At 38.6% G+C, this 19,262-nt stretch overlaps 1 protein-coding gene across 1 annotated transcript in view; it reads left to right on the plus strand.

The window, feature by feature from the left end:
* LOC129732587 (rho GTPase-activating protein conundrum) overlaps positions 1–19,013 on the plus strand; it is a 48,157-nt gene extending 29,144 nt beyond the window's left edge. The window contains exons 3-9 of the mRNA XM_055693581.1: positions 3,606–4,056; positions 4,114–4,201; positions 16,723–17,293; positions 17,364–17,541; positions 17,606–17,789; positions 17,849–18,008; positions 18,076–19,013. Of these exons, the coding sequence (XP_055549556.1) occupies positions 3,606–4,056; positions 4,114–4,201; positions 16,723–17,293; positions 17,364–17,541; positions 17,606–17,789; positions 17,849–18,008; positions 18,076–18,171 (1,728 nt within the window). The 3' untranslated portion in view covers positions 18,172–19,013. The remainder of the gene's footprint in view (positions 1–3,605; positions 4,057–4,113; positions 4,202–16,722; positions 17,294–17,363; positions 17,542–17,605; positions 17,790–17,848; positions 18,009–18,075) is intronic.
* Positions 19,014–19,262: the final 249 nt, after the last annotated feature.

A 19,262-nucleotide genomic window follows, 5' to 3' on the forward strand; every position in this document is an offset into this window, starting at 1 on the left:
CCTGCAAAACAGATGGAAACTGCTTAAAATAGTTGAAATGTTTGACTTTTAACTCAACTTTTGATTAAGTTATAATTTTAAAGATGTGTCAATTACTACACCACATGCTTGGGGTAAGCTTCACCTTGCGATTAAGAAATTGGCGTTCAAAATCCATTCAGTGGCAGTAACCTAATATGCATTTTAAGAAGGTCCATTTTAGTTACATTTTCCACAGCATTAAACTATAGTAAGACGTAGTTCTTCGTTAAAAAAAGTTTGATCAGAACTTATTACCTGCGATCACTCTCGAATGCAATAATGCAAGTAATATAACAAACAGTTTTATGTAGTTCTATTGACGTCAATCTTGTGGTCGTGACTTTGCACACAACCCTTCTGATTTTTTGAATAAATTACTGGACCAAGGTCTGACTGTTGGCTTCATATTTCAAGTTGGCACACGCAAAAGTTGGACTGTGCGTAACCACATCAATACTGCGTCTTTCTAGAACATCTTTTGTACTGTTTCGGAACCAGTACAACGGATGTGTGCTGTTCATAACGCATTTGGTGCTCTAGCGAATGTTCAATGTATTGAACGGCTCAAAATCAAAACACTTTTGAAGTATTAACCAGTGCTAGTATTCAACATTAACATGAAGGAAGACTTGAATTGTGAGTAATATCTAGCACCTGAACTTGAACATGGCCTAATTTAACTTGGACCTTGTTTTCAGTTTCGAGAGGACAACAAGCAACGCAATCTACTTTCCTACCTAGGTGCTTCCCTCATTTGATATATGCTCGAGAGACACGCAGTAAAAGCACTGCAGTGAGCTCTGTTGTGTAGTTATTGAGCGTAATGTCCTTTCATGGGAAAATCAGTTTGTTATCTCTCTGAAGAAATATTTCAGATTCTACCGCGGTGTTTTTTCATGCTCCCTTCAAGCAAGTGCGTCACTTTGCCCACCAGTGTGAAAGCAGTGAAAGATATTCTCCTTATGATTCACTGAGGAGAAATGACAAGCCTGATCAGTATATTATCCTACATGGATGTAGGATAGTATTCTAGAATGGGGATTGAGTCGTTGTTTCATTTAGATCCCAGATTTGGCACAGAACTTAGGTGAATTGATGATTAACTTGGATTTCAACGAGGATTTGTTTTAACTCTGGATTAGAATCGATGTATATTCAAACTTGAGTCTGGACTTGTTTGGTGTTTGTCTAGAGGTTTGAAGCTTGATTTTTGATAAACAGTTGAACAAGGATACAATACTACATTTGAACCTGGATTTTGACTTGGACATTGAAAAAGATCAGAACTGATTCTAGAATTCAGACCTTACGTTACCAATTATTTGGATCTGCTTTTAAATTGGTAGCACTAGACCTGAATCTTCATTTAATTCTTGAGTCTTTGGAATATTTGAAGTTTAACTAAACCCTGGATTGTTATTGGGAATCAGACCTAGATTTGAACATTGATTTGAATCTAAACTTGAACCTGGATTTGGATCAAAAATCGGATAAATAATCAAAACTTAAAGTTAGCCGTCGTGAACGTATCAGAATCTCAAAGAACATGAAAGTGGTTGACAGGGTGATAATAATCGAATAAATACAAACCGCTATAGCAGATAGAAAATAAAATATGAATCTTGAAAATTGGTCATTGGAAGGATGTGACACGATAAGAGGCTAGCTGGTTTTCGCTTGAGAACATTGAGGAAAGTATAAATTTTTAAGGATGTGTTACAATTTTTTTACTACATTAAATTTATAATTTACTGAAATTTACTGACAGAATGTCGATAAAAATACAATAAATTGGATTAAAACATTGTAACATTAAATTAAATTGAATTCTTCTCTTGTACGTATGACGATTTTCGCGTTTTGTGTATGTTCTCAAGACAATCAAATACAGCAAATAGCAACTCAGTTGTACTACGTTTGTAGCCACAACCAAGGGCCAACAGTGAAACTTAATTATTCAATAAAACAGAGCAGTTCACAAATGAGTCATTTCCGACGCATGGGCATAACATTACGAGTACATAACTCATACATTCATTGCTGAAAACCTACCAATCAACTGATATTATTAGAACTAAATAAAATAAAACGCATAACGGAATCGCGAAAAAAAAATTGTAGAGCAACTACTGCAAGTACAACGCAAACTCAGAAAAGAACGGAAATGAAAACAATCAAAATTCCGTTGCCTCTTTTAAAGGAAAAACATGCGGATGTTGTATCACTTTTCAAGGAGACAGTAAACAAACATAACGATTTTACTTCTTATATGTCTTTTATAGTTTTGTTACAGTAATTGTTCATCATGAAAAACTAAAATTAACGTGTCTCAACGTTATCGATTACGAGTTTAGGAAATCCATCACGTTCTTAAGAGAAAGAGAAGAGTTTCGCCTTCTCTGTGAAACTTGAAAACTATAATCGCAACGTACATGATAGCAAATTATTTGCTGAAAACCATATAAAAGCATCCTTCGACTTTGTCCTTTTTATAATTCTTATATTTTTTCGTGACTCAGTTCATAACTACATAAATAATTAATAAATCAAACCGTAGACATGTGTGGTTTTCCACTAGCTCAGCGGTTCTCAACCTTTTTTTTGTCCGCGTACCCCTTGTCGATATTTTTCATATCGATTGTACCTCCTGGCTTGGAATGTTTTGGCAGAGTAGGAGAGAGTGATGGTAGATCATGTTATGGTAGTCTAGTTAAGGTTCCAAATTAAACTGTAGCTTGTTTGATTGCTACAGTCATGTTTTAGGGGCTAGATTGACCAACAAATGAAGTATTAAAGAGAAAAATTGCTTTGTCCGCCATTACTGATTTTTCTTTCGCGTACCCCCTGAAGGCTTCGAGTACCCCCAGGGGTACGCGTACCCCAGGTTGAGAACCGCTGCACTAGCTGATCTAGCTAAAATCAATTATTACTTCCGTTACCGACGGAAGCACTTAGATAACTTTCAAGCAACCGTGACGATCGAAATCGATTCTATTTGCGCGTTTTGCGCGTCCGCGTACACAAGAAAGATGCTCTAACCCTTCACTACAGTTTATGGTTTCGCTCCATCCAACTGAGTCATAAACCCATCACGATTACCGTATCGTCACCTTTGCAAACCACTGCGATGAATGGATCAGATTCGTGGCTGTTGCAGAAACACGAACCGTTACTAACCACTTAGCAGTACAGACCATCATTTCGAAACACAATTTCCCTTGAAAAATTTTATTCTATACCTTTCAAAAGAAGATTATAATAAAACTCCATAAATATACCCTAGATATATTACGAACGATTCCTAGCCCTTTCCCACGCAAGAAAAGCAATCGCTTCGTTTTCGCATGGTTTGATCGCACGCTTCTTGACCATGATCTTGCCGGGTCAGTTGCATACCTTTTTTTAATGTACCCACCGTCGTCATCATCGTGGGACCACTTTTATTGCCGATCCACGCTGCTGCAGTTCTGTTCCGTTTCCTTGCCCCTTCCTACCACCGACACCCTCCATCAACTGAGAAATATACACCACATTTCGCGCTACTGACCGCACGACCTTTTCGTTACATTTTATGCTTTTTTCAGGGTCGCGAGCTTTCCACCACAGAGTTGGCACCGGTGATCGCCAGCCTCTCGGTGGCACATGCGGAAGCAGTCAAGCAGCGAGTGAAAGCGCTCAACCGAACTGTCCGTGGAAGGACGCGCAATCGGGGCAGCAAAAAGCCGGACATTCGGGATGTCTTCCGAGATCTGGACTCTTCGAGTACCGGCACCCGATCCCGCAGCGCAACTCCCGATTCGCTGGACTCGTTGCCCGGCGACGAAAGCTGGAACAGCAATGGCACCAACGGTACCCACCATCATCACCACATTCCAAGCTTCGTGTCCGTCTTTGACGGGGGCAACGGGCCAGTGGTACGACCAACGCCAGTTCGCGGCAAGCAGAACCTAAGGCGGACGCCCAGTGCACCATTGCGCGGTTCGGCGGAACTGTTCCGGGGTACACACGTGCGCTGTGACATTCCCTTCCATAATGGTGCGTAGTGCTGGGTATATGCTTTTACGGTTGGTAAAATTAGCCTTTTTTTCGCAGAGGGAATAGAACTGCTCAACTTTCAAAGGTTGGGAACCATCCACATACCAAGGATTCGATCGGGTTCTGATCCATCCTGCACGATTGGGTAAGCGAGTTAGAACATAGATCGTAGTATATGATTACTTGAATAAACTAAACGGTCCAAGGTCGATATTTTGTGTGTGTGTGTGTGTGTGTGTGTGTGTGTGTGTGTGTGTGTATGTGTGTGGCTGCCTTCTGTTTTCACCGTCCGCTAGCTACCGTTTTATTGCCGCTGTTGCAGGAGCTAAATTTAAAACGATCATAGGCGGTGCACATTGGTCCAATAAGGCAAAAAGTGGAACTTAATTCCATAGCGCCTTTCACCTTCATCCTAGCTTAATAAAGTCTTCAGAACAATTGTTTGTATGAATGACCCGCACAATCGCAAGTTGTCAAAAAGTATGAAAATTTTTACTATACTAAAAATAAATAAATTAACTTTTTTGTGTCAAAAGATAGAAGAATAGTTAATTCAGCAAAATTGTAGAAGATTCAAAAATATGAAACTTTATTGAACAAATGAAAACCCTATCTTTTTTTGGTTATAAAGTATATTACATGGAACTTACTTGAAAGTTAGTTTTTTGTACTTAACTTTTTTTAGCTGCATTTTACACGAAAATATTGTTCAGAGGAATTGTTAGGGCACACAAAACACACATTTTTGCCAAAGACCATATATCTCCAGGATCTTTCCTTACAAAGTTATATCATATTTTAGCTTATTTTTTCGATAATTTCAAAAACGTATAGGTTAAAAAGGGGCAAGTGGAATCATGATGTCAATATTTTTTCTTGAAGTTAAGCTGAAGTACTATAAACTCCTTAAGGTTTCATTTGTCCCAATCCACCCATATTAGAGTACGGTGACCATATGTTACAGTAGGTTTTCATATATTCAAAATACTAACTTTTTGTGTTAAAGAGATAGAGGAGTTATTAATTTGGCAAAGTTTTAGAACGTGCAAAAATCTGAATCTTTGCTGAACAAACAAAATTCCTACCTTCATTGGGTACAGAGTTACGGAGTATTTTCTATAAAAGTTACTTGAAAGTTAATTTTTTGCACCTAACTTTTGTTAGTTACATTTAACAAGAAAACGTTGTTCTAAAGAAGCATTTGGGCATACAAAACACACGTTTTTGTTGAGGACCACACATCTCCAGGACTTTTCCTTACAAAGTTATAGCATGTTTTAGCTAATTTTTTCGATAACTTTAATAACGTATAAAGTAAAAACGGGGAAGGAGAATCATGATGTTAATACTTTTTCTCGAAGTTTAGCTCGAGTGCTCAGAACTGTTATAAGTTCCATCTGTCCCAATCTACCTTATCTTTATTCTATACGTTGTTAAAGTTATTGAAAAAATATGCTGAAATGTTCTATAACTTTGTAAGGAAAAGTCCTGGAAATGGTTGGTCTTCAACAAAAACGTGTGTTTTGTATGCCCAAATGCTTCTTTAGAACAACATTTTCTTGTAAAGTGTAACTAACAAAAATTAAGTACAAAAAACTAACTTTCAAGTAACTTTCATAGAATATACGCTGTAACTCTGTACCCAATGAAGATAGAAATTTTGTTTGTTCAGCAAAGTTTCATATTTTTGCATGTTCTTAAACTTTGCCGTATAAAACTTTCCTCTATCTCAACACAAAAAAGTTAGTATTTTTGATATATGAAAACCTACTGTAACATATGCTCGCCGTACTCTAATATGGGTGAATTGGGACAAATGGAAACTAAAGGAGTTTATAGTACTTCAGTTTAACGTGGAGGAAAAGTATTGACATCAAGGAAAAGTATTGACATCATGATTCCACTTGCCTCTTTTTAACCTATACGTTCTTGAAGTTATCGGGAAAATAAGCTAAAATATGATTAAACTTTGTAAGAAAAATTCCTGGAGATATATGACCTTGGGCAAAAATGTATGTTTTGTGTGCCCTAACAATTCCTACGAACAATACTTTCATGTAAAATGCAACTAACAAAAGTTAAGTACAAAAAACTAACATTTAAGTAAGTTCCATGTAGTATACTTTATAACTTTGTACCGAAATAAGATATAGTTTTCATTTGTTCAACAAAGTTTTATGTTTTTGAATCTTCTACAACTTTGCTGAACAAACTATTCTTCTATCTCTTAATGCAAAAAAGTTATTTTTTTTTTATTGTTAGTATAGTAAACTTTTCATACTTTTAGCCAATTTTCCATTATGCGGGTCATTCATACAAACAATTGTTCCGAAGACACTTTTAAGCTAAGATGAAGGTAAAAGGCGCTATGGAATTAAGTTCCACTTTTTGCCTTATTGGACCACTGTGCAGCGGCTATTTTAATTGATACGCAGGGGCCAGACATTATTCTCAAGAGCAATTACGAATCAAAGATAGCTTAGTTAGAAATATAATTTCCGTATCGCAGTTGATCTTATTCACTTTATTTCTCAGGGGTATTCGACTGTATAATGGCCAAACAATATTTGATATTGGTATTTTTAGAATTGATATGAGCCCTGAGGCCATAATCTGACCCCAGACGCCACTGTGAAATCAAAGATGGCCACTTGTGGGTTCTGTGAAACTATGTAAAATAGCCAATCATCGTCCAAAGCGGCCAAAACTTATTTTCAGACGCCGTTTTGTATTTTTGATGGTATCTTCCTGGAAACAGTTTAACAGTTAAATCGCTAAATACCAGTCAATATGGTGATTAATAAAAGTATGGTGATTTTCCTCAAATTATTGGCCTTTTGGACGCCAGATCCGGCCAGAACATTGCGTCTGCGCCCTTATGGCATAAACAACGCAAATTCCGGCAGGCACTTCGTAGCATAAACTTCCTCGGTCGCGACCAGTCCAGATCGAAGGAAGAGCGGCTTCGACATCCCCTTCTCGCTGATTGTCGGCCACAGCAGCCCCTTCTTGGGGAACTTGGTGTGTGAAATGAACTTCACCTCGGCGTTCGGAGCAAAAAAGACCATTTCCCGTGCCCGGAACCATCACCAATCGATTTGTTGACCAATTTTACATAAGAAAAGCTATACTAAACAACTTCGAAAATACCAAAACTCGAATCTAAAGACAAAAATTTTTTTCGACGCTATATCCGGCCTTTTGACAAAAAGATGACACTCGCATGAGAAAGTAAAGCTGTTGGCGCCGATCCGGTAATCAACGGGTTGTAAGGTAGAGTTTTGAATCGCCTCCCCGGGCGTCGGCAATTGGCACAACAACGGAACTATACCGACGGAAAATAAGCGAGAATAAAAAAATGAAAGACGCCAAAGAGTAGTGGAAAACGGTTGACAACACTTTTAGTAACTCCAGAGTAATAATTTTCATAATTTCGTTTTCGTAGAAAAACCCCAAAATTAATCCACCTAGCGGTGAGACCCACCTTCTCTCTTTCGAACTTATTATTTGTTTGAATAGATTTACATGGAACCTTCCATTAATAGAAAAAACATTCACCTTGAGATTTTTCTGCTGAATTTATTTTTCACTCCTAATAACGAATTTCTGGTAGAAAAAAGCATAACTATACCGAACCTTTGGGAAGTAACATGGAATAAATATGTTTCAAATATTCGAATTCATTTTTGTTACTGGTATAATCAAAACGTCACTGTAGTCATATATAGGACGGACTCGATTATATATCATTTTAGATTCAACTTTTTATAGTAGGAAATTTTTCCCTGATGAACAACAGCCTAAAAAGACCAAATATCATTCAATATGAGAATTTTTTGAACAGTACCCAAAGGCCGGAAATCAACTTCAGACACCATTTTAAATTTTTGGATAGTAGCTTTCAGTTTCATTACCCAATGTGAGTTTTTCAGGAACCAAAATAATGATTAGAGGTCGGGAATCAACTCCATACTTCAATTTGAAATCCGATTTTGCGACTTATGGTTTCTGGAAAACAACCTTAAATTGCCAAATTCAATCCAATAAAGGTATATTAACTCTTAGGGTCCTAGAATATTGATGTTGTATTTGAAGTAATAATTGAAGTATAAAATGTGAAACGTTATATTTGTGCTGAAGAAAAATTTCGAAATAAAAAAATGACTCCTAATTTCAAACACTTTAGTCACGAACAATACCGGGAGCGTTCACCGGTTGTGATCATTTCTTGATTCTTTAATAAAGATCAACTGATACGGGGACTCATTTGAGACAATACCAATCGAACCTTAGCTTCAGGGAATATGTAACCTTATTAAATTGAACTTTTTTTTGTTACTTGGTTAAAAAAGGATAATTATTAAAATCCCGCGGAACTTTCAGAAAGATCGGAAGATTTATTTAAACCAAAAGATGATTACCAAAATCACTGTGACAATGTTAATAACTTATAAGTTTTTTCAAAAGGTCACGAACTCTATTAAACAAAACTTTTGTCAAATATTTTCTTACAAAAGTCACAGTGACTAACTGGGAAACTATTTCCATAAAAAGTCACTGTGCATTTGTCAGAAAAATTTAAATGTACCTCTTAATTTATTGGTGACTATTCTAAGACAAAAAACCATTTGTACTTCAAATTATCATTCACCTTGACTACATAATGGAAAAAATACTTTCGTTTCACAAGTGAAATGATTTCATCTGTGACTCTTCAGAGAAAAATAAATAAATCGCAGTTCAATGATCACGGAAACAAAATAAGAGAAATATTTGTTTGTAAAGGTGAAACGGGATTGTGGTCTTTTCCTATACAATTTTGAGGTTAGAGTTTTTTCTACTTTTGTAGTTTGAGCGTAAAAAAAATCGGCTTCCACTAAATAAACAGCACTCATATTGCTACTTCAGGCATGCAACAGTTGTGAAAACAAATAATAAAAGTTTCATGCACGTAGTCTTCATAAATCAAGAGAAAATTAGATTTCCAAATTCGAGTTGATCGCGACCACGTCCCGTTTCACCATAATCATAGCTTGAGTGTCTTTTGTAGGAAAGGAAACACAAGTTTTTCTATAAAAAGTAATGGTTACTCGATTACAAAAACTATTTCCATATTATTTTTGAAACGTTCGGAGGACAATTGTAAGGAAAAAGTCCTATTTTATTTGTGACTCTCGTGCGGATTGGGATGTGGCTGGCCCCCAATATATTTTGATCAATCAATTTCATTTCTTTCCATAATTTTTGAACCACGTATCAAATTGTTATGAAATTTGTTATTTGTACGTTTGAGAGACAGTCCGTAGTTATGTTCAAATAAGTCGTGTAATCTCTGAGTAAATAGACATTCGTTGTTTTCAGAATTTAATACATAACGGTTAGAATAAAAGTCCGATTATAATTAAATGACATGGCAACCAAACTTTTTATTTGACACTAAGATTGTTGAAATTAGTCCAGTCATCTTTGGAGGAACCAATGAATTTGAAGAGTCATCGGAACATGTTTCTTTTCACAACAACAACACAAATTCTTTAGTTAACCCTTAACAAGCTCGTTAATTTGATACCAAACCCTTGTTTAAATCGGTTGGGTGGTGTGTGAGATAATGACGTTTTGTGATTTTCACATTCTGATACATTACAGATAAAGTAACAGTTAGATTATAATGAAATTCAATAGGATGTTATGAGGCAGCTAGACCTTATATTTGACACTAATTTTGTGAAAATCGGTCCAGCCATCTCCGAGAAACATGAGTGAGATTAAACAGTCTCCAGAACACGTTTCTTTCCATAACTTTTGAACCACATGTTCAATCTTTATAAGATTCAAAAGTTGAGGGTTTTTAGATAGCCCGTTCATTTGAAACCAATTTTGTTCAAATCGGTTGTGCAGTTTTCGAGATAATGATTTTTTTTTTTATTCTCGCTTATTTTCCGTCGGTCTAGTTCCGCCACTGTTGTGGCCAATCACCGACGCCCAGGGAGGCGACTCCACACCCAGGACCCTAACTCACGACCCGTTTATTACGGGCCGGCGCCAACGGCTTTACTTCCTCATGCGATGGAAGGCGTGATCCCAGAGATTTTTCGCCTCAGAAAATCTCCCGGTGTCGGCTAGGATTGAATCTAGACCAGTTGGGTTGGTTGTGAGTGGATCACGCCACCTCACAACCATCGACACCTATATCGGCGGTGGGATTCGAACCCAGGCGTCGAGCGTGGTTGGCGGAGACGTTACCAACCACACTAGGCCCCCGCTCCTCGAGATAATGATGTTTCATGATTTTTCATGATTTTTACATTTTGATACATAACCTCTAAACTAAAAATCCGATTACAATAAAATTGAATAGGGTCTTATAGGACAACAAGACCTTTCATTTGCAATTAATGTCATGAAAATCGGTCCAGCCATCTCTGAGAAAAGTGAGTGAGAATAAAAATCTGCACATACACACACATACAGAAAATGCTCAGCTCGTCGACTGAGTCGAGTGATATATGCCGTTCGGCCCTTTGTAACAGTTTTATATCTTCGTTTTTGCAAGTGATTGCTATACCTTTCTAGGAGAAAGGCAAAAAACGGTTCAAGCAAAGTGAATTTTTTGTGATATTCAATTTATAATTATATTTTTGTTTTGAGTGCAGTTCCACAAAAAATGTCCCAGTTTTAATATTTTTTTTTAATTGTCATTTTTGGTTTGGTTGAAACTTTGCATAGACGTTTCTATAGGCAAAAGATGTCATTTTGTGCTATTGGTTTAATTTTTTGGAACACGACTCATTTTTGAGAAGCTTAAAATGCTATTTTGGGAAGGTATTGATGATTACAAATATTTTTAGGGCCAAATCGGTTTGTTTCATCAGTATGACGTCTTCGTCAAAATTGTAGATAACAATTTTGTCTTTCGGAAAAAATATACAATCTAAAAAAATTCTTTTTTTATCTGAAAAAAGTTTAAGAAATTTAAAATTAATTATCTGAAAAAACTCGATTTTTTGCCTTCTCCCAGAAAGGTATAGCAATCACTTGCAAAACCGAAAGTATAAAAGTGCTGCAAAGGGCATATATCACTCGACTCAGCTCGACGAGCTGAGCATTTTCTGTATGTGTGTGTGTGTGAGTGTGTGTGTGTGTGTGTATGTGTGTGTGTATGTGCAGATTTTTATTCTCACTCACTTTTCTCAGAAATGGCTGGATCGATTTTCATGAAATTAATTGCAAATGAAAGGTCTCGTTGTCCCATAAGACCCTATCAAATTTCATTGTAATCGGATTTTTAGTTTAGAGGTCATGTATCAAAATGTAAAAATCATGAAACATCATTATCTCGAAAACTACAAAACCGATTTGAACAAAATTAGATTCAAATGAACGGGCTACCTGAAATACCCTTAACTTTTGAATTTCATAAAGATTGGACTTGTGGTTCAAAAGTTATGACAAGAAACGTGTTTTGAGACTACTTAATTTCACTCATGTTTTTCAGAATATGTGGCTCAAAATTTATGGAAAGAAAAGAAAGTCAAAGACTATTTTAAACTATACCTGCTTTGATCGATATATGTGGCCTCAACATAAATTAAATGTGGTATCGTACTATTGGAATGTTTCAAATTCATTGATTCCTTGCGATGTGTTTTAAGTCTGAAAATGCACGACGAATCGGCTATAGGATATGACCAAGGTCTAATAACAAATCGTTTGAAATGATTGGTTTTATCGAAATGACAACATCCTCGACTTTTGGCTACTGTATATCGCCTTAATTCTGAATATATTCATATTGGGTGGTATTCGGTCATTTTCAGCAGATTTTCTGGCATCAATCTGACACCGGAAATACTCATATTGGGAGGTATTTAGTTATTTTGGGTGTTTTCCAGAAACTAAAAGTGGTCGTCTTTAAATTCAAAATGGTGTCAAGGGTCAATGTTTGGCTTCTATGCATCATCTCGATTACGGAAATATCCATATAGAGTATTATTTGGTCATTTTCGACTGTTTCCTATAAGTTGCCATTCAGCGATTCAAAATGGTGCCTGAGGTCAATTGCTAGCTCATTGCATCATTCTGTTTCCAGAGATACTCATATTGGATGGTATTTGGTTATTTTAGACTGTTTTTCACAAACCGGAAGTCGCCATCTTGGATTCAAACTGGTATTTAAGATAATTTCTGGCCTCTGAGCGTCATTCTGGCTGAAGAAACACCCATTCGATCATTTTCGGCTATTTCCCAGGAACCGGAAGTCGCCAACCTAGAATCTAAAATGAGGTCTGCGGTCGATTTCAGCTGCTATGTATCATTCTAGATCCGGAGATACTCATGTTAGACGGAAATCGGCCATTTTTGGCTGTTTTCCAGAAATCACAAGTTGCCATCCTACAATATAATTCATTACGATTCCAGAAATACCCATATTGGATGGTATTTGGTCGTTTGCCGCTGTTTTTCAGAAATCGGAAGTCGCCATCTTAGAATTCAAAATGGTATCTGTGGTCCATTTTAGCTCCTGTGTATTATTCTTTATCCGAATATTATTACATTGGGTGGAAATCGTCCATTTTTGGCTTTTTTCCAGAAACCGGAAGTTGCCATCTTACAATCCAAAATGTTTTTTTGTTCATCTATAATTTATTTGACACGGCACAAATACAATTTAATGTTTAACGGCGCCAATTATATCTGGTAGCTTACTTTCTAAAGTATCTTTATAACTAAAAGCAAATTTTTTATCCTCGCTGCCGACTACGAGCTGAAACTAAATGTAACTTAAAGCTATAATATTTTGCATTAAAAGCACTGGTTTACTGTATGATGGTTTTCATTGCCATAGGTAAGCACATGTTCCGCTGCTGGGCCAAGATATTACGGACTGGCATATTGGGTTGTCTCACTCGGGCTTTGAGAGTATCGTGCGGATCTGATTGCTGTTTCCGGATCCGGGGTCTTAACGTGTTCTTGTCGTTAGGCTGGATGCAGGCGGAAGGGGGTAGGACTAAACTGGGGCGTGGATGGATTTCAGGAAAACGTATATAAGGGACATGTAGGATAGGTCACGGCTTGCCAAGACATCACGAACAGGAACAGCCAACTGCCTACCTTCGGCCTGCAGGGAAGCTATTAATTTAGACCTGGCGTCACGGTGTACAGGGCATGACCAAACAACGTGCTCTATGTCGTGATAACCTTCACCACAGGCACAGATACCACTTTCCCCGAGCCCAACACGACGGAGAAGCGCGTCAAATCTATAGTGATTGGACACAAGCCGGGACATCACGCAAATGAAATCCCGACCTACATCCAACCCCTTGAACCACGGGTTCGTCGACACCTTGGGGATTATGGAATGTAACCACCTTCCCAGTTCCCCTCTGGTCCAAGCATTTTGCCAACTGATGATCGTATTCTGACGTACAAATGAGAAAAATTCATTAAAGGCAATTGGTCTTTCATAAATTCCACCGTTTGTTGCGCCCACCTTAGCCAAAGAGTCCGCTTTCTCATTGCCCGGTATCGAGCAGTGAGAAGGGACCCACGCTAAGGTAATCTGATACGATTTTTCGGATAAAGCACTCAGATGTTCCCGTATTTTCCCCAGGAAATACGGAGAGTGCTTAACATCTTTCATCGATCGGAGAGCCTCAATGGAACTGAGACTGTCCGTAAAGATGAAATAATGGTCCGTGGGCATTTTTTCGATAATCCCTAGGGTGTACTGAATTGCAGCCAATTCTGCGACGTAAACAGAAGCAGGATTATCAAGCTTATGGGAGACGGTTAAATTGTTATTGAAAATACCGAAGCCAGTGGACCCATCAAGAAGTGATCCGTCAGTGTAGAACATATTGTCGCAGTTGATGTTTCGATATTTATTGGAAAAAATTTTGGGGATCTGCTGCACGCGTAAATGATCCGGGATTCCACGAGTTTCTTCTATCATGGATGTATCGAAAAACACAGTAGAATCAGAAGTATTTGATAAGTCGACACGATTTGGAATATTCGAAGAAGGGTTAATATTATGGGACATGTGATTGAAATACAATGTCATAAAACGGGTTTGAGAATCAAGTTCGATTAACCTTTCAAAATTTTCAATCACAGGACGGTTCAAGACCTCACATTTGATAAGAATGCGAGAAGACAGGCTCCAGAAGCGGTTTTTCAATGGTAGTACTCCAGCTAAGACCTCCAAACTCATCGTATGGGTCGACTGCATGCAACCCAAGGCGATACGCAAACAACGATATTGTATTCGCTCCAGTTTGATCAAATGTGTGTTTGCTGCGGAGCGGAAGCAGAAACACCCGTACTCAATGACAGACAATATCGTTGTTTGGTAAAGCCTTATAAGGTCTCCTGGGTGGGCTCCCCACCATTGTCCGGTTATTGTACGAAGAAAATTCACTCTTTGTTGACATTTTTTCATCAGATACCTAACGTGACAACCCCAGGTGCCTTTAGAGTCGAACCAGACACCAAGATATTTGTGTACCAAAACCTGAGAAATCGTTTTACCCATTAATTGTGTTTGAAGTGAGCAGGTTCATGCTTCCTAGAAAAAAACTACTATCTCAGTCTTCTCCGGAGAGAATTCGATACCTAGCTGTAAAGCCCAAGCAGACAAATTGTGCAAGGTATCTTGCAATGGTCCTTGCAAATCGGCAACTTTGGCTCCTGTAACAGAGATTACACTGTCGTCTGCAAGTTGTCTTATCGTGCATGAATTTGCCAGACATTCGTCGATGTCACTTACATAAAAGTTGTAAAGAAGGGGGCTTAAACATAAACCCTGGGGAAGACCCATGTAGCTAATGCGAAAAGTTGCCAAATCGCCGTGCGTAAAATGCATGTGCTTTTCGGACAGCAAATTGTGCAAAAAATTGTTCAAAATTGGAGAAAATCCTTGTCGGTGAAGTTTACCCGAAAGAATGTCAATAGAAACGGAATCAAAAGCCCCCTTAATGTCCAAGAACGCAGACGCCATTTGTTCTTTGCGAGCATACGCCAGTTGAATATCTGTTAAAAGCAACGCAAGACAATCATTCGTCCCTTTGGCACGGCGGATGCCAAATTGAGTATCTGATAGTAGACTATTTGATTCGACCCAGTGGTCTAAACGACGGAGTATCATTTTTTCCATCAACTTCCGGATACAGGATAGCATTGCAATCGGCCTATAAGAGTTGTGATCAGAAGCTGGTTTCCCTGGTTTTTGGATGGCGATCACCTTCACTTGCCTCCAATCCTGCGGTACAATGTTTTGCTCCAGGAACTTATTGAACAAGCTCAACAAGCGCCTCTTGGCATTGCCGGGTAGATTCTTCAACAAGTTGAATTTGATTCTATCTAACCCAGGTGCGTTATTGTTACAGGACAGGAGGGCAACTGAAAATTCTGCCATCGTAAAAGGTGATTCTATCGCGTCGTGACCCGGAGACGTATCGCGAACAAAGTTTTGCGCAGGAACAGAGTCCGGACATACTTTCCTGGCAAAATCAAATATCCACCGACTTGAAGACTCCTCGCTTTCGTTGACCGTTACGCGATTTCGCATTCTTCGGGCTGTGTTCCAAAGAGTGCTCATCGATGTCTCCCTCGACGTCTCGTTCACGAACCGACGCCAATATCCGCGTTTCTTTGCTTTAGCCAGGCTTTTAAGCTTGGTATTAAGCTCCGAATACCGTATATAGTCGTCGGGTATACCTCCCTTCTGGAAGGCCAAAATCGAACTATAAATCTATTAATGTCGGCAAAAAAAATAAAGTGATATTTTATTCTTGTGCGAAGGATTGCCACTCGCGGTACTTGAGCAACCGATAGAACAACGTTTCTTTATCAAGCTTTTCCGATCTCGATTGAATCGTTCGTTGGAGCATACCAGTAGCTGTCAAAAGTTGTGAACAAACTGAAATCAGCTGATCGCAATATTACAAATTATATTTTTTTCGTCAAGAGTAACTTTTTAAAAGGGCGTACAGTGATTGGCAAAATAAAGTACTCATCTTTTTTTCCGATTTCCCTCATTTATTCGGTTCAAATTGAAATAAACACACTGTGTTTTTGATACCATAATTATATTCTTCCAATTTTCACTTAAAAAAAGATTTTACTAAAAAAAAAAAGGAAAAACGTTTAGTTTTTATCAAAAAAAAACAGTAACAAAAGAAGGCTCACATTCAAAAATCAGTATGTTTTGGGAAAGTTTCCATCGGAATACCTACCTCCATTTGATTTGTTTTGAAGGAAACGACGCGACCTGACGCGTTTGTACAAATGATCACATTGGAGGAAGTACAGTATCACCAAGGCATAATTCTTTGGAAAATAAAAATGTTCGCATCTTTGGGGAGCGGCCTGGCAGAAACAGGAAACGCAAAACGGATTGTTTGAACTGATCGAACTGTTTGCCTAAAAGAATGTTTGATAGAAAATAATGCCGTAAGTGGTAAAATTCAATTTAGTCAAAAATATTCGAGGTAACAATAGCATTTTTTCCAGATATGACTATCTCTGGAAAAGTCATGATTGATGAAATATTTTAAAGGACTAATAGTGATTCATATTCTAATTTCATTCACGTTATTAAATTGAAATTGTTCAAGAGCTCTAAGCTGAGCTAATAAAAAATTTGTTCGAATGTTCCCCCAGTCCACACGCCGGACAGCACATTTCTGGTACCCGCAGCCACACTAACCTGTACAATGGCAACCAGAGTAACGACGACTCCGGTAACTCGTCATCCGAGCAAAGTCCGCCGAGTTCTCCACCACGCAGCAGTTTGCTCTGCTCAGTCGAGAATTCTCCCCTGCGGTCTACATCCTATGAGCCGATCAGCTTCGAGAGTATGGTCAAGCAGACGTCGACCCCCACTGAAGCGTGCCACAAACTATGGCAGAGTCTCCGCGAGAGCTGCTGCGACATCGACCAGGTGTCCGAGGGGGATCTGAAACGACTGCAGCCACTACTGTGGCTGGAGCTGGCCTCCATTTTTGACAAGAACCACGTCACACTAGACAAGCGAAAACCGTTCAAACGGAAACGCAAGGAGGAAGGTAACGTTTTCGGAGTATCGCTGAACGCGCTGGTGAGACGAGACCAGCAGATTACCGGCGAGGATACCACACTCGTGCCCTTGATATTGCAAGCGATCTTATCTCAGCTAAGGTTACGCGGTGCTAGAGAGGAAGGCATTCTGCGAGTGCCAGGCCACAAGCAAAAGGTATCTATAAGTAAATCAACTTAAAACATCTAGGATCAAAGCTAATCTATCTATATTTACCTCCGAACAGACCGAGACACTTTACAACGAGATCGAGCAAAGTTTCTACTACAAACCGGAAAAAGTAGAGCCGTTGTTCAAAAAGGCCGGCGTTCATGATCTGAGCGCACTTCTGAAGCGTTGGCTTCGAGAACTACCTCAACCCTTGCTGGCGAATGATCTTGTGCATTTATTCTATCAAACGAATGGTAAAAATGTCAATACACGTATGTCAAAAATGTACTAATTGTTTCATTCCTTCACCAATTCTAGTTCTACCTCCACATGATCAGTACAGAGCGTTGGCCGTGCTTTGTCAGCTGTTACCACACGAAAATCGGAACACCCTACGGGAACTACTTAACTTTTTCCGGCTAGTCGTGGACCTGCAGGACTCGAACAAGATGACGCAACAGAATGTTGCCACCATAATTGCACCCTCGTTCTTTCCGCCAAGGTATTAAGAGGGTTGATACTCTGTATAATCCGTTAATAATCATGACACGACTTTTGCAGATTCATACATCCACCGGACAAGAGCAACATTGGAGCTCAGGTCCGCATGGCGGCGCAGTGTTGCCATCTCACGAACGTACTCATCACGCTCGCCGACTCTTTGTGGCTGGTGCCGAATCGTCTAATCGACCAAAGCAAGATGATCAACAAAAACGGACAGGTAATCAGTTCAAACGCCCAAATCCTCCCCGGATGTTTTAGTAATCGAGAATTTGCTTCTTTTTCAGCCGAAACGCCAACTGACACGAAAAGCCAAAAATCTTCCTACAAACAGCAGTGACTTTGTCATCGATACCAACCATATCCACAGATTAGTCATCTAAGCCAGAATGCTAAATAAACTAAACGATAGGTTTTAAGCTCAGACAGACAACGGTTCTACTCCACTTCACTTCCAAACGCAACTATATTTAAACCCCATTTTAATAGACTGGTAAACTCGTAACACTGGTAACTGTGCAGACTGTACCGAATTTAAGATCAGAAAACAAACCATAAATTTAATACTGACTGCTGAGTGAAGCGTGTATAATTTCAAATCTCCGATGCGTGTAACTCTTCCTGTTGAATGCTGCAGTTTATGGCAGTCTATTACCATTGCTACTCTAATTCAAACAAAAATTAGTTTCATTTAATACTTGTGTGTGTATTGCGTGCGTGTGTAATAGGGGAAAAGTCTTTTTTTTTTGTTTACCTATATAGAATCACTGCATCGAAGCGATTAATGCACGAAACTGGAAATGCGCTTCTTGTGTGTTTATAATTTACCTAGTAACCTTCGGACCACTAGGGCACGGGGAGGAACGGAACTAAATATAGAATCTAATCTAAACTTTCCGGCTACATCTGGTGAGTTCGGCTATTATAACATCTTCCGTCGGAGGTTTATGCAATCTGCAGATCGCGCGGTGCCACTTGGGTGGCACGTGGCAACATTAGAGAGGGAGCTGTTGTACGTGTACTCTCATCATAGGATAACGAGGAAAACAACACGGTAATCCGATGATGATGATAGTCATGAAAGCATATATATATTTATTTTGGTGATATAGTCAATGATTGTATATACCGGAAAGAATCGCAATCAATTACCCTGTAGAAATACCACTACTTATGTGAAAGTGTGCAAGCGAAATATTGAAATAAAGCGAAATTGTATAACTAATATTGAATTTTCGTTACATTTCTTCAAACCTTTGTCACTCGTCAATATAATCAAATCTCTTCTTCCCAAAAATTTTTGCCTGAGGAAGTGATTTAGCTAAACTAACTTAAGTGAGAATAGACCAATTAATAAAAAGGTAAAAATATGAAGTAATCAGGACACGAGCATCGGAACTGATCTTCTAAACATAGAAAAGGGGTTCGACAGTGTTTGGTTCGATTGGTAAATGGTTAACTTGCAATTTACTAG

Source organism: Wyeomyia smithii, chromosome 3 (assembly GCF_029784165.1).
Source record: "Wyeomyia smithii strain HCP4-BCI-WySm-NY-G18 chromosome 3, ASM2978416v1, whole genome shotgun sequence".
In the NCBI taxonomy this organism is placed as follows: domain Eukaryota; kingdom Metazoa; phylum Arthropoda; class Insecta; order Diptera; family Culicidae; genus Wyeomyia; species Wyeomyia smithii.